Source organism: Ranitomeya imitator, chromosome 5 (genome assembly GCF_032444005.1).
Source record: "Ranitomeya imitator isolate aRanImi1 chromosome 5, aRanImi1.pri, whole genome shotgun sequence".
NCBI classification, from domain to species: Eukaryota; Metazoa; Chordata; class Amphibia; order Anura; family Dendrobatidae; genus Ranitomeya; species Ranitomeya imitator.
Window position 1 is genome coordinate 389626134 of NC_091286.1, and position 22678 is coordinate 389648811.

At 45.7% G+C, this 22678-nt stretch overlaps 1 protein-coding gene across 1 annotated transcript; it reads right to left on the reverse strand.

Moving 5' to 3' along the window:
- Positions 1 to 251: 251 nt before the first annotated feature.
- On the reverse strand, positions 252 to 2202 carry LOC138680757 (uncharacterized). The gene is made up of 2 exons (XM_069768025.1): positions 2066 to 2202; positions 252 to 1273 (listed from the first exon to the last, which is right to left on the reverse strand). The coding sequence occupies exons 1-2, from the start codon at positions 2197 to 2199 to the stop codon at positions 565 to 567; spliced, it is 843 nt and encodes a 280-aa protein (XP_069624126.1). The 5' UTR covers positions 2200 to 2202; the 3' UTR covers positions 252 to 564.
- Between the last annotated feature and the right edge of the window lie 20476 nt (positions 2203 to 22678).

Below are 22678 nucleotides of genomic sequence, written 5' to 3' on the forward strand. Positions count from 1 at the left end.
TTTAGTGTTTGTACCTCATACACTTCAGTGTTTGTAAACACCTCATACAGCAATGAGAGACACCCAAAAAAAGGCAAAATAACAATTATAAAAATAGTGTCTGACATTGCATATATGAGGTGTTTGAAGCACAAAATATGTGTAGACAGCGCACGGCGTGACTTGCCGAGAAGTATACTGGAAAATAAGAACAAATGTTGTTTTAAAGCAAACTTTTTTTATTGGGGGAAACAGAAAAAAAAAAGGGGGAAATAAACTTAGGGGGTATCAACCTCTGCCACCATGGGGGAATGGTATGTCTCTTGTTTGGAATGGGGAGAGGAAGAGGAGGATGATGACGAAGAGGAGGATGATGACGAAGAGGAGGATGATGACCTATAGTCCAGGAGGCTCGATGGCAGGTCCAAACCCTCTGCAGGGTATACTGGGGAAGAAACCGCCACCTCTGTAGGGGAGGGAGGAGGCAACACAAGCCTTTGCGAGGTTCTTGGTTGGCCCTGGCTGCTCCTGCTGCGGCTAGAGCCCCTACGCGCACTTTGTGTCTGTACTGGAGCAGCCAGAGCCTCAGTGTGTGTCCTCTTCCTTTTTTTTTCTTTTTTTCTCTCCCGCGGCAGCTCCCCCAGAATGACCCCTACGGGAGGATGAGGGCCTGGCAGGAGCAGGAGTCGGCGGCACAATGCTATGGTGCCTGTGGTGGCGTCGCTCGGCATGTGGACCACGGTGGGGTGGCTGGAGTAGCTCTCCAGCAGGAGTCGGAGTCATGCTAGCCAGCGACGGCACTACAGGCATTGTCGCTGACTGCATGACCCGAGCCTGCTGCAGAGCCCTCACGTAGGCAGTGTTGCAGGCCTGCATCACCGAAATCTGGAGTTCCGGCGTAAGGTGTTCCACCATGCCCTTAGCAATGGTACTAAAAAAATGTTTGGCCGGACTCGAGAGCTCGGATTCCATAGTTTCAAGGTGCCGGTCGATATTGGACAGACGAGTGTCCATTTTATCGCTCAACGCCATGAAACAGTTCTGGAAAACCGTGCTCAAATGCAAAAATTCGGGCATGGCTGGCCTGTCCGAGGCCCGCTGGCGCTGTCGGGAATTCCCGAATGAAGGTGCGCCAGAGGCCTCGGGCAGGGGAACACCTGATGTACCGGCTGCCGGTTCTCCAGATGGAGGTGCAAGCCTGCTGTCGCTGTGGGAGGGCTGTGATGGGTCAGATGGCGATTCATGAAGGTCCGCTCCTGCGGAGCGAGCTCGCTCGAGGGTGCTGCTGTGTGTCCTGTGAAAAGATAAGGGAAAAATTAGTCTTCAATTAATAACCTATCCCATACGCCAACTCCTGTAATAAAATTAACATTACATTACACAACAATACAAATCCTCTGTCTCTCAGTCTGTGTGGCCTATAATAAATTGCTGATTGTTATCGCCAGCTGACCGTTATGGCTGACGATAACAATCATGGACATACCAACGGCAGAAAATAAATGTTCATTCCCGCTGCCAAAGCCTTTTGACCGCATACCACTGTCATGGGTAAAAAAAATTTTTGTCTAAACCTCTTTCTTGACGCTGCCTATGCCGCAAAAATAGTATAAAATTTAACGTCAAGATAAAAATTTAAAAAAAAATAAATACACAGTGACTTTGCTGATCTGATCGCAGGAACGGCCATGACGTTAGGATCATGTGATCGAGACGTCATCATTATTCCTGCGATCAGAACTACCCTGACTCAGAACGTAACCTGTCATGGACTACAAGGACTCACGCTTAACCCAAAAAATTACTAATGGGCTATATACCATTCCACTAGAGAAAAAGTTACGTGGATGGCCAATATGCTACGCTGACTACATGGATGGCCAATACACTATGTGCCTGGGAAATATACTATGTGGATACGTGGCTAGAACGTGTACTATGTGGCTGCGATATAGTGGCCTGGCAATATACTATGTGGATGCACAATGTACGTGGCTGGGCAATGTACTATGTGGCTGTGCAATATGCTATGTGGCTGGGCAATGTAATGTGGCTGTGCAATATGGTATGTGGACAAAATACTTACTGTCGGCGGCCAAGGACCGGTCTTAAGAACTGTAACGCCCTGTTGTACTTGTATGGCACAGACTTGGCCGCAGCAGCACCACTCTTCGATCGCTCCTCCTCAGCACGGATCCCCTTATTAAAACGGTCCTTCATGGATCGCCATCTGATCCTCAACTTTTTAACTGTGAATGCAAAGAAAAAAAAAGGTTACATATTTAGCATTTTAAAAGGATAAAACAACCGTGTGCGATGCAAAGTTTAGGCGTTGATCGCATCACACACGGTTGTGTTTATCCTGGCAAGATGGGTCATAGCAGCGTATCAGCACGGCGTATCAGCAATACTCACCAAAGTTGGCTTTGTCCTTGGCTGAAGCGCTTTCAAAGCCATCCCACAGCGACTTTGCCACCTCTACCCACAAACGCCTCAACACCACCTGGTCCATGTGCTGGGGGTCACGGCTGTCCCACAACGGGCCACGCTCCTGGATGCTGGAGATCAGGAGCTCCACATCAATTCCGGCATCTCCTTGGTCCCGTTGTGAAACCTAGAAAAATTAGAAAACAAGAAGGTTACAAATATGCAAATATTAACAACCACCAGCACCTGTCATGATATGTACCTTGGCCCTATCCTTTGCCATTTGATGTATGTATATTGATGGTTTCTACACCTGTATTTTGGAATGTTTTTGTGCAGGGAGTTCAACTTTATTACCTTCCCCCAATACTTGCTGCCCTGAAAAGCTATAATGTAAGCTTAGTAAACATCCCTAGTGAAAGCAGGATGCTACTCAAATGTAATGTTCCTCACAGCAGGATGCTACTCAAAAAAAAATAAAAATAAAAAAATACTCGCCGGCCTGACGCCACACCTTGGCCCCGACCTCGCTGCTCCCGCTGACTGCCTTCCCCCTCACTTGAAGAAGCCTGTAAAAATTGTCTACAAAAATTATTGTCAATGCTACAAATGGCAGCGAATAGTAAGCAAATGGACATAATTACTCACCGCACTCCCCCGCGCCGATTGGCTATGTTCACAGTCACTCGCCATTCTTGCAAGTTTGTTCTGCAATGAAAAAATGAGCAAAAAAATCACATCCAAAGCTAACAATGCCACATACAATAAAATAGGCCCAAAAAATTAAAACAACCACAATTAACTGTTGACTGAGAGGACAATGCAAACTCAAAAAGCGACACCACAACGCCATACATTGCAAGAGAAGACAATAGAAGAAACAATACAAGAATAGACCCAAACAAAATTAAGCAAAAATAGACACCTATGTCCAAATTTTTAAATATAAAAACTTACAGAAAAAACCTTACAGGAAAAAAAAGGCACAATGAAATAGAAAACTAATGAACGCCATACTTTACAATTACAACAAGACATGATCCAAAACAACACCATCTGGTGACATCTAACCACAGAAAGACATCAGAAAAAGGCGATAAATACCATTCTAGATAATAAGCAATAAACATTACGGGACAACCGCTGTAAAAATATACAGCAACCCAAAGATAAACCATAGTCAAATAGAAAAGAAAACACATGAAATTAAAAAAAAGGGCCCCACCAAAAAAACAAAAAATCCATTATACTACACACTTGGCAATGCAAACAGTCAAGGAAGGAAGATATATGCCATACGGAAAACGACGTAAAACCATCAGAGATAAAAAAAAAAAAAGGGAAACTACAATTGAAACTAGAATGGCATAGCAGCACGGAACTATACAATACAAATGAAACATCATAAATGTAGCCCCCCCACCAGCAAGAAAAGACACTCAAGGAAAGAAAAAAAAAAGCCAACAGCATAATAAAACACAGCAAGACATGAGCCAAGAAAACGCCATACAGTTACCCCCAACAATAGAAACCAGAAAAACATGCACCAGAAATTTAACAAGAAAAAATGAGCCAAAAAAAAGACATTGAACAACCGCATGACACCAGAACAACACAAAACCAATCCAAAACCAAGCCAAAAACAAGCAAGGCCGAAGACAATAAACGCCATCATATAACGCCAGAAGAACATCAGAACCAGAAAAACAATTTTTCAATAACAACCCACAGTGCCATAACCGTAAAATAGCACAGACCAAACATTGCACAAATTAAATAAAAATCAAGAAATAAAACACAGAATAAATAATATGCAAAGAGAAATATACACTTACAGGTTTGGAAAGCAGATTCTCCTCTCAGTCTTGTCTTGTGTGATGTCTTGTAAAAGACAATGCCAAACCCCTTTTTTTTTTAATATATATATAGTTGTTTTTTTTAGTGTCTAGACAAAGTCTAGACAATGTTTTGCATTTTTTATTGGAAAACGCATACGTCGTACAATGCACCACGACGCAAGTACTTGCGTCGTCTGCGTTGTCAATACAAGTCAATGGGGAAAAAGGCGCATCGACGACGCAAACAGAACGCAAACACGACGCATGCGTTTTTTAAAAGGTCGGCGCCGCCCGAAAAATGCAACATGTTGCGTTTGCCGCGCCCTGACAGGTGCGCCCTTTTGCCGCATGCGGCGTACAACGCACCAAAACGCATTACAACGCATGTACAGGGTGGAGCGCGGTAATTTGCTGATTTGGGAATGAAATAAAAAAATTATGATCATTAGAAAAATTTATTTTATATTTTAATTATACTGAACAGTAATGGAATTTTTAAATTACATGGTTTTAAATAGTGTATCTGGCAAATGTCGACCTTCGCTATCCACACACTGCTGCATACGTTTTCTGAAGTTTTCATGAACTCTAACAAGCATGTCCACTGGTATTCTGCCAATTTCAGCCTCAATATTGTTCCTTAGGTCTTCCAAGGTGTTGGGACGGTTGATATACACCTTAGACTTCAGGTAACCCCAAAGGAAAAAAAATCGCATGGGGCTAAATCTGGTGAGCGTGCTGGCCAGTTCACATCTCCCCTCAAAGAGATAAGCCGTCCAGGAAACATTTGCCTCAAACAATTCATGGTAACCCTCGCTGTGTGTGCAGTGGCACCATCCTGTTGGAACCATGTATCCTCTAGTTCCATTGCCTCAAGAGCCGGCTGAAAATAATCCTGTATCATAGACAAGTACCGTTCGGAGTTCACAGTTATGGCACGACCATTATCCTGAAAAAAGTAAGGACCAATGATGCCTACTCGTGATATGGCGCACCACTCAGTGACGCGGTCCGAATGCAGAGGTCTCTCGTGAACTTCTCTGGGGTTTGTTTCACACCAGTAACGCATATTTTGTTTGTTTACACACCCACTGAGGTGAAAATGTGCCTCATCAGAAAAAAACACAATTGCGTCACGGGGTATCGTTGCTAACATGTCTTCACAAGAGGTCCCATGCTGACAAATGTTGGACCACGCACATTTTATACGGGTGAAAATTCAGTTCATCATGAAGAATCCGGTGGAGAGAACGTCTTGAAATGCCAAGAGCAAATGATTGCTTCCGAGCAGAGCGTTTCGGAGATTGCAGTACTGCTGCTCTAACTCTCTCGATGTTTTGTGGTGTTGTAATCCTTCTCTCAGGTCCCCTTCGTACACATGACACATTCCCTGCTGTTCTGAATGCATTCACCCAATTTACAATTGATTGCCGTCCAGGAACACGTCCGCGTGGAGGAACAGCGAATTGTAAACGAAAAGCACGCTGCACTGCAATGATCGAGTGGGCATTTGAAAAATACGCTTCTACACAAAATGACCTCTCCTCACGTGTCCACTGCATGATGGCAACTGAAAGGCAGAGGAATACAAATCTCCCATCAGCCACTGTAAGCCACACCCACTCTCCCCTCTCTTCGACCGACAGTGCCGCCACAGCATGCAGTGCAAAAAAGCAAATTACCGCGCTCCACCCTGTACATGCGGCCCCATGCGGCGCCAATGTTAACGATAGGGCCGCACGACACATGCGTTTTGTTGCGGCGGCGACACTGCGGCGCACACCGCAAATGTGAACGTAGCCTTACAGATACAGTACAAGCGTATTATCACAATGGCCAGTAGATGGCAGCAAAGGCTTCCTGAACACTGCAAAAAAAAACGACATAATGAATACAGCACATAGTAGTTGATAAATGGCTTGGACAGCACAGTGTACTGTACATCAGGGGTACCAAACAGAGGGCCTCTGAGGCAACATCATGTGGCTCGCAGGTAGCGGGGCTCCACCTGATGATCGTGTCCCTGGTTCAAGGGCCGCAGACTCCAGCGTTTTGTTTCAGCTGAATGTGCGTCCTTGTATGCACATTCACTTGAAATGTATAGCGGCACAGCTGTGCAGAGAGAAAAGGACGCTGTTCACCGAGGGAGCAAAGTCAGGTCAGGAGGATCTTTTTTTGTTGTGACATTGCTACAAGAAAGCGACCAGTATGAGGTAACATTACTACAAGATGGGGACCAGGATGGAGAGATATTACTACATAGATTGGGACAAGGACACTGCTACAAGATGGGAATTGTTACTACAAGATGGGGGCCAGGAAGGAGAGATATTACTACATGGATGGGGACAAGGACACTGCTACAAGATGGGGGTTGTTACTACAAGATGGAGGCCAGGATGGGGACAGTGCTACAAGATGGGGACATTGCTAAAAGGATTGGATACATCATCTCCAGGATTGGAGACATTCTTGCAAGATTGGGACCAGGATGGAGAGATATTACTACATGGATGGGGACAAGGACACTGCTACAAGATGGGGGTTGTTACTACAAGATGGAGGCCAGGATGGGGACAGTGCTACAAGATGGGGACATTGCTAAAAGGATTGGATACATCATCTCCAGGATTGGAGACATTCTTGCAAGATTGGGACCAGGATGGAGAGATATTACTACATGGATGGGGACAAGGACACTGCTACAAGATGGGGGTTGTTACTACAAGATGGAGGCCAGGATGGGGACAGTGCTACAAGATGGGGACATTGCTAAAAGGATTGGAGACATCATCTCCAGAATTGGAGACATTCCTGCAAGATTGGGACCAGGATGGAGAGATATTACTACATGGATGGGGACAAGGACACTGCTACAAGATGGGGGTTGTTACTACAAAATGGAGGCCAGGATAGGGACAGTGCTACAAGATGGGGACATTGCTAAATGGATTGGAGACATCTCCAGGACTGGAGACATTCCTGCAAGATGGGAACCAGGATGGAGGCATTATTACAAGAAAGTGACCAGGATAGGAACATTGCTACATGAAGGTGACCAGGATGGGAACATCGCTACATGAAGGTGACCAGGATGGGGGCATTGCTACAAGAAGGCATCAAGGGAGGGGACATTTCTACAAGAAGGTGACTAGGATGGGGGCATTGCTACAAGAAGGTGATCAGGATGGGGCATTGCTACAAGAAGGTGATCAGGATGGTGACATTGCCACAAGAAAGGGACCAGTATGATGCTCCATTACTGCAAGATGGGGACTAGGATGGAGAGATATTACAACATGGATGGGGACAGGGACACTTCTGCAAGATGGGGGTTGTTACTACAAGATGGGGACAGTGCTAAAAGATGGGGACTGACCAGGATTGGAGACATTCCTACAAGATTGGGACCAGGATGGGGGACACTGTTACAAGATGTTGGCCATAATTACTATATGGTGCTAAATGTAAGAAAACATTACTATATGGGGTCAATTAGGGGACAGAAAAGGGAAAAAATGTAAAATAATTCAAAATATAGTATGAAACAATTATCAAAAATTATTTGTGACTAAAAATGCTGTTTTATGCACAATCTGAAGAAGTAAATGTTTGTTGGCACTGCATCCGTAACAAGCCAAGTTTTAAATCTGTACTGTGTACTATAAACTATACAAAGAAGTACCGTATTTTTCAGACTATAAGACGCAGTGGACTATAAGATGCACCCAGGTTTTAGAGGTGGAAAATAGGGAAAAAATATATTTGAAGCAAAAAAAAAATGTGGTAAAATTTAATAACATACTATTATATTTGGTGTTATTATATATAAAAGTATGTTATTATGTTGGAAGCTGCGGGACCAGTGTGGTGTCTGTAAAGTACTATGTGAAGACGCTGGAGGGTGAGTATAAGAATGGGAGCACAGGGCTTATATTTAAACACAACTCCAGCACTGAAAAATAATACTGGAATGCTGCTTTAAGATCCCATGGGAGAACTATAAATCCCAGCATGTCCTGCAGATCCTATGGCATGCTGGGAGTTCTAGTTCAACGTAGAAGTGGCAGAGTGCTTTATTGTGTGTTGTATTGACTAACCTTTTAATTGTTGCAGCCAGCCACACTGTGGTGAGGGGAAAAGCTGGAGCATCTCATGAATGCACACACAGAGCTCTCCCTCTTGTTGCCTTTCCACAGTGCAGGTCATAAGAGGAAGCGTGCAGATTCTAGTGGGTGTCTGAAGGACCTGTGATGACATCAGAAGAGGGAGGGCTCTGTGCTGCCATGTGATGCTCCAGCCCGCCCTCTTCATGACATCACACAGGTCCTTATGCCTCAGCATCCAGCACAGCAGAGCAGGTATGCAGTGATCTTGTCCCCTCTGGCCCCCTGCTGCCTCCTCCACCAGACACACAATCTCCCCAGCTGCTGCAGGAATCCAGTGCTGGGGAAACCATGTGTGTTTCAGTGAAGGAGTATTCATGTGCTGCTCCCTGCTCAGCTGACAGGTGGGTGAGGAATCGGCTAATGAATATTCACTACACCTTAAACATGGGGACCACATGGTTTCCCCAGTGCTGAATTCCTGGGCAGCCAGGACATTTTTCTGCCTCCTGCAAGTAGGATCACAGTGCGATCCCACTAACCGCTTCCCCCTCCCCACATGCTACATTCTGACCATAAGACGCACCCACACTTTCCTCCCAAATGTGGAGGAAAAAAAGTGCATCTTATGGTCAGAAAAATATAGTATATTAACCCCTTTCTGCCATTAGACGTACTATTGCGTCCATGTGGGGTGGGCTTTACTTCCCAAGGACGCAATAGTACGTCATATGCGATCGGCAGCGCTCACGGGGGGAGCGCCGCCGATCGCGGCCGGGTGTCAGCTGTTTATCGCAGCTGACATCCAGCACTATGTGCCAGGAGCGGTCACGGACCGCCCCCGGCACATTAACCCCCGGCACACCGCGATCAAAGATGATCGCGATGTGCCGGCGGTACAGGGAAGCACCGCGCAGGGAGGGGGCTCCCTGCGGGCTTCCCTGAGCCCCCCGCAGCAACGCGATGTGATCGCGTTGCTGCGAGGGTCTCACCTCCCTCCCTGCTCCCTCCAGCCCCGGATCCAAGATGGCCGCGGATCCGGGTCCTGCAGGGAGGGAGGTGGCTTCACAGAGCCTGCTCAGAGCAGGCACTGTGAAGCAGCCTGCACTCCTATCAGATCAGTGATCTGACAGAGTGCTGTGCAAACTGTCAGATCACTGATCTGTGATGTCCCCCCCTGGGACAAAGTAAAAAAAAAAATTTCAAATGTGTAAAAAAAAATAAAAAAAAATATTCCAAAATAATGAAAAAAAAAAAAAAATATTATTCCCATAAATACATTTCTTTATCTAAATAAAAAAAAAAACAATAAAAGTACACATATTTAGTATCGCCGCGTCCGTAACGGCCCGACCTATAAAACTGGTCCACTAGTTAACCCCTTCAGTAAACACCGTAAGAAAAAAAAAAAAAAAACGAGGCAAAAAACAACGCTTTATTATCATACCGCCGAACAAAAAGTGGAATAACACGCGATCAAAAAGACAGATATAACTAACCATGGTACCGCTGAAAACGTCATCTTGTCCCGCAAAAAACGAGCCGCCATACAGCATCATCAGCAAAAAAATAAAAAAGTTATAGTCCTGAGAATAAAGCGATGCAAAAATAATTATTTTTTCTATAAAATAGTTTTTATCGTATAAAAGCGCCAAAACATAAAAAAATGATATAAATGAGGTGTCGCTGTAATCGTACTGACCCGACGAATAAAACTGCTTCATCAATTTTACCAAACGCGGAACGGTATAAACGCCTCCCCCAAAAGAAATTCATGAATAGCTGGTTTTTGGTCATTCTGCCTCACAAAAATCGGAATAAAAAGCGATCAAAAAATGTCACGTGCCCGAAAATGTTACCAATAAAAACATCAACTCGTCCCGCAAAAAACAAGACCTCACATGACTCTGTGGACCAGAATATAGAAAAATTATAGCTCTCAAAATGTGGTAACGCAAAAAATATTTTTTGCAATAAAAAGCGTCTTTCAGTGTGTGACGGCTGCCAATCATAAAAATCCGCTAAAAAACCCGCTATAAAAGTAAATCAAACCCCCCTTCATCACCCCCTTAGTTAGGGAAAAATTAAAAAAATGTATTTATTTCCATTTTCCCATTAGGGCTAGGGTTAGAGTTAGGGCTAGGGTTAGGGCTAGGGTTAGGGCTAGGGTTAGGGCTAGGGTTAGGGCTAGGGCTAGGGTTAGGGCTAGGGTTAGGGCTAGGGTTAGGATTAGGGTTAGGGCTACAGTTTGGGTTGGGGCTAAAGTTACAGTTAGGGTTTAGATTACATTTACGGTTGGGAATAGGGTTGGGATTAGGGTTAGGGGTGTGTCAGGGTTAGAGGTGTGGTTAGGGTTACTGTTGGGATTAGGGTTAGGGATGTGTTTGGATTAGGGTTTCAGTTATAATTGGGGGGTTTCCACTGTTTAGGCACATCAGGGGCTCTCCAAACGCGACATGGCGTCCGATCTCAATTCCAGCCAATTCTGCGTTGAAAAAGTAAAACAGTGCTTCTTCCCTTCCGAGCTCTCCCGTGTGCCCAAACAGGGGTTTACCCCAACATATGGGGTATCAGCGTACTCAGGAAAAATAGGACAACAACTTTTGGGGTCCAATTTCTCCTGCTACCCTTGGGAAAATACAAAACTCGGGGCTAAAACATATTTTTTGTGGGAAAAAAAAAAGATTTTTTATTTTCACGGCTCTGCGTTATAAACTGTAGTGAAACACTTGGGGGTTCAAAGTTCTCACAACACATCTAGATTAGTTCCCTGGGGGGTCTAGTTTCCAATATGGGGTCACTTGTGGGGGGTTTCTACTGTTTAGGTACATTAGGGGTTCTGCAAACGCAATGTGACGTCTGCAGACCATTCCATCTAAGTCTGCATTCCAAATGGCGCTCCTTCCCTTCCGAGCTCTGCCATGCGCTCAAACGTTGGTTTCCCCCAACATACGGGGTATCAGCGTACTCAGGACAAATTGGACAACAACTTTTGGGGTCGAATTTCTCCTCTTACCCTCGGGAAAATACAAAACTGGGGGCTAAAATATAATTTTGGGGGGAAAGATTTTTTTTTTTAATTTTCACGGCTCTGCGTTACAAACTGTAGTGAAACACTTGGGGGTTCAAAGCTATCACAACACATCTAGATGAGTTCCTTAGGGGGTCTAGTTTCCAAAATGGTGTCACTTGTGGGAGGTTTCTACTGTTTAGGTACATTAGGGGCTCTGCAAATGCAATGTGACACCTGCAGACCATTCCATCTAAGTCCTCATTCCAAATGGAGCTCCTTCCCTTCCGAGCCCTCCCATGCGCCCAAACAGTGGTTCCCCCCCACATATGGGGTATCAGCGCACTCAGGACAAATTGGACAACAAATTGTGGGGTCGAATTTCTCCTTTTACCCTCGGGAAAATACAAAACTGGGGGCTAAAAAATAATTTTTGTGGGAAAAAATTTTTGTTTTATTTTTACGGCTCTCCATTATAAACTTCTGTGAAGCCCTTGGTGGGTCAAAGCGCTCAGCACACATCTAGATAAGTTCCTAAGGGGGTCTACTTTCCAAAATGGTGTCACTTGTGGGGGGTTTCAATGTTTAGGCACATCAGTGGCTCTTCAAACGCAACATGGCGTCCCATCTCAATTCCTGTCAATTTTGCTTTGAAAAGTCAAACGGCGCTCCTTCCCTTCCGAGCTCTCCCATCCACCCAAACAGTGGTTTACCCCCACATATGGGGTATCCGCGTACTCAGGACAAATTGTACAACAACTTTTGGGGTCCAATTTCTTCTCTTACCCTTGGGAAAATAAAAAATTGGGGGCAAAAAGATAATTTTTGTGAAAAAATATGATTTTTTATTTTTACGGTTCTACATTATAAACTTCTGTGAAGCACTTGTTGGGTCAAAGTGCTCACCACACCTCTAGATAAGTTCCTTAGGGGGTATACTTTCCAAAATGGTGTCACTTGTGGGGGGTTTCAATGTTTAGCCACATCAGGGGCTCTCCAAACGAAACATGGCGTCCCATCTCAATTCCAGTCAATTTTGCATTGAAAAGTCAAATGGCACTCATTCGCTTCCGAGCTCTGCCATGCGCCCAAACAGTGGTTTACCCCCACATGTGGGGTATTGGCATACTCAGGACAAATTGTACAACAATGTTTGGGGTCCATTTTCTCCTGTTACCCTTGGTAAAATAAAACAAATTGGAGCTGAATTAAATTTTTTGTGAAAAAAAGTTAAATGTTCATTTTTATTTAAACATTCAAAAAATTCCTGTGAAGCACCAGAAGGGTTAATAAACTTCTTGAATATGGTTTTGAGCACCTTGAGGGGTGTAGTTTTTAGAATGGTGTCACACTTGGGTATTTTCTATCATATAGACCCCTCAAAATGACTTCAAATGAGATGTGGTCCCTAAAATAAAATGGTGTTGTAGAAATGAGAAATTGCTGGTCAACTTTTAACCCTTATAACTCCCTAACAATAAAAAAAGTTTTGGTTCCAAAATTGTGCTGATGTAAAGTAGACATGTGGGAAATGTTACTTATTAAGTATTTTGTGTGACATATCTCTGTGATTTAATTGCATAAAAATTCAAAGTTGGAAAATTGCGAAATTTTCATAATTTTCGCCAAATTTCCGTTTTTTTCACAAATAAACGCAGGTACTATCAAATAATTTTTACCATTGTCATGAAGTACAATATGTCACGAGAAAACAATGTCAGAATCACCAGGATCCATTGAAGCGTTCCAGAGTTATAACCTCATAAAGGGACAGTGGTCAGAATTGTAAAAATTGGCCCGGTCATTAACGTGCAAACCACCCTTGGGGGTAAAGGGGTTAAAAACACGGCAAAAATCATCAAAGAGTTGTATAGAAAAAAATGGAATGACTGAAAATGTCATCTTGTCCTGCAAAGAATGCAAGTCAAATTCAAATTTTTTTTCTATGTGCGGCTCATTTAGCCAGTCAAGTTTGAGACCCCTGAGGTACTTGGTTTTGACCCCTCCCCCACAACCTCCTTACAAAATTCTGTATGTGCCTCTCACCTTCTTGTCTGGAGTCATACAGTTCTAGATTCTGTTGGCAAAAAAACAACAGTCTGCTAGAAAAGCAGACTAGATAACACTTTAGGGCTTTGGTCATATCTACTGCATCAGGCTATATTCAGCCTATTGTGTGTAAATTAGTATGCAGGTAAACAGATGGTCACAGTGATGGTAACTTGATGGGCCATCTTAAGGCCCCTTCACATTTAGCGACGCTGCAGCGATACCGACAACGATCCGAATCGCTGCAGCGTCGCTGTTTGGTCGCTGGAGAGCTGTCACACAGACCGCTCTCCAGCGACCAACTATGCCGGTAACCAGGGTAAACATCGGGTAACTAAGCGCAGGGCCGCGCTTAGTAACCCGATGTTTACCCTGGTTACCATGCTAAAAGTAAAAAAAAAACAAACACTACATACTTACCTACCGCTGTCTGTCCTCCAGCGCTGCGCTCTGCTTCTCTGCTCTCCTCCTGTACTGTCTGGGAGCCGGAAAGCAGAGCGGTGACGTCACCGCTCTGCTTTCCGGCTCACAGCCAGTACAGGAGGAGAGCAGAGCGCAGCGCTGGAGGACAGACAGCGGTAGGTAAGTATGTACTGTTTGTTTTTTTTTACTTTTAGCATGGTAACCAGGGTAAACATCGGGTTACTAAGCGCGGCCCTGCGCTTAGTTACCCGATGTTTACCCTGGTTACCAGTGAAGACATCGCTGGATCGGTGTCACACACACCGATCCAGCGATGTCTCCAGGGAGTCCAGCGACGAAATAAAGTTCTGGACTTTCTTCAGCGACCAACGATCTCCCAGCAGGGGCCTGATCGTTGGTCGCTGTCACACAGAACGATTTCATTAACGATATCGTTGCTACGTCACAAATAGCAACGATATCGTTAACAATATCGTTATGTGTGAAGGTACCTTTAGTTCATGGGGTCCATTGGGTGATTTCAGTGACCGCCATGATTCGGATCAAACACTGCCATAATGTTATTGCTCTTCTTTTTTTGTGAAGTCCTCCAAAATTTTAGCTCCTGAATGTTTAGGTAATGATGTTTGCTCCTCACAATGGTTACAATGCTGGCACTACATCTTATGTCTTCTTCTCCTGGGTCCTACAGCATCCAGATGCGTTCTAATGACCTCATCCTCCCAGGCTTGGATCATCTCTGCTACATCATCGTGCCAAACCTGCTATACTGAACCTCTCCAGGCAACTCGGTTCTTCTACTGTGCTTCCCCTTTGCCAAGTTAACTCTGCTACATAGCTCTTCTACCTCAACTGCTTTCAACCATCATTACAAAATCAGCTCTGTGTATCAGCTCCACATTTCTATGTCAATTCGGCTGCATTAAAGAGGTTCTCCCACCCCCAAATCCAATTTTTTAAAGCTAATCTGTACTGTAGTGTAATATACAACACCTCTATATATTTTGCTTTTGCCTTTTGTTCCTCCTGAATTTCACATCATTCCATTCACCCTCTTTGTTTACCTGTGACTCTACCAAACATGACAGCTCCATCTGTTGTATTATCTAACTTCACAGTCAGAGTTGGCACCACCCAGCCTCAGTATCCAGCACCTTCCTCTGCCCACTCACTGCACACTCATTGGCTGTCAGTAATCTGCACCTGCGCTCAGTGCGCTGGCCTTTGTCATCACTTCAGTATTGGAAAGAGACCAGTGATCCTGCATCCTCATCTGTGGAAAGCAGCACAGTCACTACACTCCACAGCATATCCACAGTGGTGATAGAGCGTCACATGTCCACATCACATCCACAGTGGTGATAGCGCGTCACATGTCTCCACATCACATCCACAGTGGTGATAGAGCTTCACATGTCCACATCACATCCACAGTGGTGATAGCGCGTCACATGTCTCCACATCACATCCACAGTGGTGATAGAACTTCACATGTCCCCACATCACATCCACAGTGGTGATAGAGCTTCACATGTCCTCACAGCACATCCACAGTGGTGATAGAGCTTCACATGTCTCCACATCACATCCACAGTGGTGATAGAGCATCACATGTCCCCACATCACATCCACAGTGGTGATAGAGCATCACATGTCCCCACATCACATCCACAGTGGTGATAGAGCTTCACATGTACCCACATCACATCCACAGTGGTGATAGCGCTTCACATGTCCCCACATCACATCCACAGTGGTGATAGAGCTTCACATGTCTCCACATCAGAACCACAGTGGTGATAGAGCTTCACATGTTTTCACATCACATCCACAGTGGTGATAGAGCTTCACATGTCTCCACATCACATCCACAGTGGTAATAGAGCTTCACATGTCTCCACATTACATCCACAGTGGTGATAGAGCTTCACATGTCTCCACATTACATCCACAGTGGTTATAGAGCATCACATGTCCCCACATCACATCCACAGTGGTTGTAGAGCATCACATGTCCCCACATCACATCCACAGTGGTGATAGAGCTTCACATGTCTCCACATTACATCCACAGTGGTGATAGAGCATCACATGTCCCCACATCACATCCACAGTGGTGATAGAGCTTCACATGTCTCCACATCAGAACCACAGTGGTGATAGAGCTTCACATGTCTCCACATCACATCCACAGTGGTGATAGAGCGCCACATATCCCCACATCACATCCACAGTGGTGATAGAGCATCACATGTCCCCACATCACATCCACAGTGGTGATAGAGCGTCACATATCCCCACATCACATCCACAGTGGTGATAGAGCATCACATGTCCCCACATCACATCCACAGTGGTGATAGAGCATCACATGTCCCCACATCACATCCACAGTGGGGATAGAGCTTCACATGTCTCCACATCACATCCACACTGGTGATAGAGCATCACATGTCTCCACATCACATCCACAGTGGTGATAGCGCTTCACATGTCTCCACATCACATCCACAGTGGTGATAGAGCTTCACATGTCTCCACATCACATCCACAGTGGTGATACAGCCCTACATGTCCCCACATCACATCCACAGTGGTGAATAGAGCTTCACATGCCTCCACATCACATCCACAGTGGTGATAGAGCTTCACATGTCCCCACATCACATCCACAGTGGTGATAGAGCTTCAAATGTACCCACAGCACACCCACAGTGGTGATAGAGCTTCACATGTCTCCACATCACATCCACAGTGGTGATAGAGCTTCAAATGTACCCACAGCACACCCACAGTGGTGATAGAGCTTCACATGTCTCCACATCACATCCACAGTGGTGATAGAGCCCTACATGTCCCCACATCACATCCACAGTGGTGAATAGAGCTTCACATGTCCCCACATCACATCCACAGTGGTGATAGAGCTTCAAATGTACCCACAGCACACCCACAGTGGTGATAGAGCTTCACATGTCTCCACATCACATCCACAGTGGTGATAGAGCCCTACATGTCCCCACATCACATCCACAGTGGTGAATAGAGCTTCACATGTCTCCACATCACATCCACAGTGGTGATAGAGCTTCACATGTACCCACAGCACACCCACAGTAGTGATAGAGCTTCACATGTACCCACAGCACATCCACAGTGGTGATCGAGCTCCACATGTACCCACAGCACATCCACAGTGGTGATAGAGCTTCACATGTACCCACAGCACACCCACAGTGGTGATAGAGCTTCACATGTCTCCACATCACATCCACAGTGGTGATAGAGCTTCACATGTCTCCACAGCACATCCACAGTGGTGATCGAGCTCCACATGTCTCCACATCACGTCCACAGTGGTTATAGAGCATCACATGTCTCCACAGCACATCCACAGTGGTGATAAAGCTTCACATGTCTCCACATCACATCCACAGTGGTGATAGAGCTTCACATGTCTCCACATCACATCCACAGTGGTGATAGAGCCCTACATGTCCCCACATCACATCCACAGTGGTTATAGAGCATCACATGTCCCCACATCACATCCACAGTGGTGATAGAGCTTCACATGTCTCCACATCACATCCACAGTGGTGATAGAGCTTCACATGTCCCCACATCACATCCACAGTGGTGATAGAGCTTCACATGTACCCACAGCACACCCACAGTGGTGATAGAGTTTCACATGTCTCCACATCACATCCACAGTGGTGATAGAGCACCACATGGCCCCACCTCACATCCACAGTGGTGATAGAGCACCACATGTCTCCACCTCACATCCACAGTGGTGATAGAGCACTACATGCCTCCACAGCACATCCACAGTGGTGTTAGAGCTTCACATGACCCACATCACATCCACAGTGGTGATAGAGCTTCACGTCTTCACCTCACATCCACAGTGGTGATGGAGCATCACATGTCTCCACATCACATCCACAGTGGTGATAGAGCTTCACATCTTCACCTCACATCCACAGTGGTGATAGAGCTTCACATGTCCCAACATCACATCCACAGTGGTGATAGAGCTTCACATGACCCACATCACATCCACAGTGGTGTTAGAGCTTCACATGACCCACATCACATCCACAGTGGTGATAGAGCTTCACGTCCCCACCTCACATCCACAGTGGTGATAGAGCATCACATGCCTCCACAGCACATCCACAGTGGTGTTAGAGCTTCACATGACCCACATCACATCCACAGTGGTGATAGAGCTTCACTTCCCCACCTCACATCCACAGTGGTGATAGAGCATCACATGTCTCCACCTCACATCCACAGTGGTGTTAGAGCTTCACATGACCCACATCACATCCACAGTGGTGATAGAGCTTCACATGTCCCCACCTCACATCCACAGTGGTGATAGTGTCACATGTCTCCACCTCACATCCACAGTGGTGATAGAGCTTCACATGTCCCCACATCACATCCACAGTGGTGATAGAGCTTCACGTCCCCACCTCACAACCACAGTGGTGATAGAGCATCACATTTCTCCACATCACATCCACAGTGGTGAATAGAGCTTAACATGTCCCCACATCACATCCACAGTGGTGATAGAGATTCACATGTCCCCACCTCACATCCACAGTGGTGATAGAGCGTCACATGTCTCCACATCACATCCACAGTGGTGATAGAGCATCACATGTCCCCACCTCACATCCACAGTGGTGATAGAGCTTCACATGTCTCCACATCACATCCACAGTGGTGATAGAGCGTCACATGTCCCCACATCACATCCACAGTGGTGATAGAGTGTCACATGTCTCCACATCACATCCACAGTGGTGATAGAGCATCACATGTCCCCACCTCACATCCACAGTGGTGATAGAGCGTCACATGTCTCCACAGCACATCCACAGTGGTGATAGAGCACAACATGTCTCCACAGCACATCCACAGTGGTGATAGAGTTTCACATGTCTCCACAGCACATCCACAGTGGTGATAGAGCACAACATGTCTCCACAGCACATCCATAGTGGTGATAGAGCTTCACATGTCCCCACATAACATCTACAGTGGTGATAAAGCACAACGTGTCTCCACAGCACATCCACAGTGGTGATAGAGCACAACGTGTCTCCACAGCACATCCACAGTGGTGATAGAGCTTCACATGTCCCCACATCACATCTACAGTGGATATAGAGCACATGTCTCCACAACACATCCACAGTGGTGATAGAGCACAACATGTCTCCACATCACATCCACAGTGGTGTTAGAGCTTCACATGTCCCCACATCACATCCGCAGTGATGATAGAGCTTTACATCTCCACATCACCCCTGACATATGAGTATCCCAAAGCAAAGCATCCCGAAGATAAGCATCGAGATAAAGCATTTATTCCAAGGCAGTTAGTTAGGGCAGGAGTCAGGTAACCCACACTCTGCTCTCCCTTCTATCCATGTGCTTTATTCCTATCCTCCTATGTTCTCTTGCCATCCACATTCATCGCTGCATCCCCCCTCCATCACGACTCATATACATCAGCTCCTCTCTCCTTTCCTCTCCCATGTACAGCTCCCATGCACTTCTCACTTTCCTGGAAAACCTCAGCCCGTCTTGTCCAAACACACTGCACAAAAAAACTTCATACAATTCCAAAAGCTACTTGCTCTTTATCCTCCTACTCCTTCTGATCTCGGGGATATCTCCCCCAACTCTGGTCCATCATCCCCCAACCTCAACCCCTAACCTACCTCATATCATAACCACACTAATCTTATTAATATTATACACACAGAAGAACAACGGGAGTTTTTAGAAAGTATATAGTTTATTTAGAAAATTAGTTAAACAAATATCGCCACTGTAGCTGCGGATATGTAAGGAAAAAGCCAGCACAGAAGGAATGGTACTAAATGAGGGAGAAAGGTGAGGAGTGCCAAGAGGAGCAACATGAGTAAAATGCCACCTGGCGTGAAACGCTCCCCTCCCGGGACACAAGTTGTGAGCGGATCTTACCCAATAGATGTAATACCTGGATAGAGCGCTACCCCCTCAGTATACTCATATTTGCAACAAAATTGTTGGCATATCTAGATATATAAGGAGAAGATCCTAAATCCCCCAAATAACCCCCAAAAGAGAACCAAAACCTCTTGTAAACCAGCCTAAGTATCCCATACCTAACAAATATCGCCGCTGTGGCCGCGGATATGTAAGGAAGAAGCCAGCACAGAATGAATGGTACTAAATGAGGGTAAAGGTGAGGAGTGCCAAGTGGAGAAACATGAGTAAAATGCCACCTGGCGTGAAAAGCGCCCCTCCCGGGACACAAGTTGTGAATGGATCTTACCCAATAGATGTAATCCCTGGATAGAGCGCTACCCCCGACGCACATTTCACTGTTATCCTGCTGCTTTATCAAGGGGAAGTGTTGTTAAGTAGCATCCAGGACCTTATATCCCATAATCCCTTGGTCACATGGTGATCATGTGACCGGATGAGTCACCAGGCTGTGTGCAGCGGCACATGCGCCCGCGGCTCTCCACCCCCACACCCCGTGGCCCGGCTAGCGTCTAGCAACAGGTGAGTGGCTGCAGGGGTAACACAGGAGGCGCAGCGAGGGAGGCAAGGAAGCGCACGCGCACCACAGCGTCTGGTCTCTACAAGACACATATATGAAGGATTAACACTGCCGCAACAATATAAACAATATGCAACAATAAATGACATTTATAAGTCTAGTTCAAGCAGTGATCCATAGTCCGCAGTCCTTGCAGGGTGAAGTGGTATCCTATAATGCTGTTACTTGATAACACCAATATCATCAGGGAGAACAATAGGTCCAATATCATTGTATAAATCTGAATCAATGAAAAAAAAAGTGAAAATTAAAAACACTAATAAAAACAAAACAACACACAGGAAGGGAATCAAATGCGGAGAGTGTATTTACATTTACAGCACCCAAACCAATTACTGCATTATGTTACAAGAATGGGGCGAAATTTAAGGCTTCATTCAGACCATGGGGTTTCATCGTATCTAGGGTCACTATCCATTTTAGTTCTCGCTGGGCGAGGAGTTGCTTAATATTTCCACCTCTAATTCCCACGTGGACCAAATCAATCCCCCGCACCCTGAAGCTCTTTGGGTCACAGTTATGTACCTCTTTAAAGTGTTTGGGGATAGTGGTTAGTTCTGATGTATCAGCCACTGTCTTCGCCGCGCCAATGCCCCGCACATGTTCCCTCACGCTCACTCTCAATTCTCTCGAGGTCAGACCCACATATATCAGTGGACAGCCACAGGTAGCATAATATATAACATTCTTGCTACTGCAAGAAATATACTCCTTACCAGGGATTCAAGCTTCAGGAGGCTAATTTGCATATTCCAGGTGCCTTCTGGGAGAAGCGAAGTCTCCCTAAGCTAGAAGATCGTTGGGTACAGCCGGGACCAGCTGCTTCGAAAGCATCACCAAACCAGGGATTCAAGCTTCAGGAGGCTAATTTGCATATTCCAGGTGCCTTCTGGGAGAAGCGAAGTCTCCCTAAGCTAGAAGATCGTTGGGTACAGCCGGGACCAGCTGCTTCGAAAGCATCACCAAACCAGGGATTCAAGCTTCAGGAGGCTAATTTGCATATTCCAGGTGCCTTCTGGGAGAAGCGAAGTCTCCCTAAGCTAGAAGATCGTTGGGTACAGCCGGGACCAGCTGCTTCGAAAGCATCACCAAACCAGGGATTCAAGCTTCAGGAGGCTAATTTGCATATTCCAGGTGCCTTCTGGGAGAAGCGAAGTCTCCCTAAGCTAGAAGATCGTTGGGTACAGCCGGGACCAGCTGCTTCGAAAGCATCACCAAACCAGGGATTCAAGCTTCAGGAGGCTAATTTGCATATTCCAGGTGCCTTCTGGGAGAAGCGAAGTCTCCCTAAGCTAGAAGATCGTTGGGTACAGCCGGGACCAGCTGCTTCGAAAGCATCACCAAACCAGGGATTCAAGCTTCAGGAGGCTAATTTGCATATTCCAGGTGCCTTCTGGGAGAAGCGAAGTCTCCCTAAGCTAGAAGATCGTTGGGTACAGCCGGGACCAGCTGCTTCGAAAGCATCACCAAACCGCGCGCCGAATTTTTGCCTGTAGGACATTATTGCAAGAGAGCTTGGCTGAGTAGATTACACAAGAAGGAAAACACACAGCAAGTCAGCAGGATCTAGGAGCAACATGGCAGATGTGACAACCTACATGGTGAGCTGCAGCATGTGCTACATGTTCACAGATCGACCAGAAGAAGAATCCAATTTCACCTGTCAGAAGTGTAGACTAGTGGCCCTTTTAGAAGAAAAGGTGCGGGGTCTGGAAGAAAGAATAGCAACTTTGAAACTCATCAAAGAGAATGAAGACTTTCTAGACAGAACAGAAGCATCTCTACTGGTCACAGAAGGTGCAAAAAGTGTCAGAGAACCTCCAAAAGCAGATGAGTGGAAGCATGTGACCAAAAGAAGCAAGAAGACCATGAAGAAATCACCAACCACACAACTGAAGAACCGATATCAAATCTTTGTAGAGGATGAAGATGGCACACCTAAGAATGAAGCAATACCAGCAAGCAAAAAAGAAAAGGGCACACAGCAACAAGTGACAGCAAAAAGTACAGCCAAGAAGCAACGAAGAGTGGTGGTGGTGGGAGACTCACTACTGAGAGGCACAGAAGCAGCCATCTGCAGACCGGACATAACTGCAAGAGAAGTATGCTGCCTTCCAGGTGCGATGATCAAGGATGTGACCGATAGGATACCAAAGCTCTTCAGCTCCAAGGACGTCCACCCATTTCTTCTGATACATGTTGGCACCAA

Bases quoted from the DNA above. Each gene is read 5' to 3' on its own strand.
- LOC138680757 (XM_069768025.1), bottom strand. From the start codon at position 2,199: ATGAAGGACCGTTTTAATAAGGGGATCCGTGCTGAGGAGGAGCGATCG. The intron at 1,274-2,065 runs GTAAGTATTTTG...ATCTTTTCACAG, and splicing joins CCGGTCCTTGGCCGCCGACA to GACACACAGCAGCACCCTCG.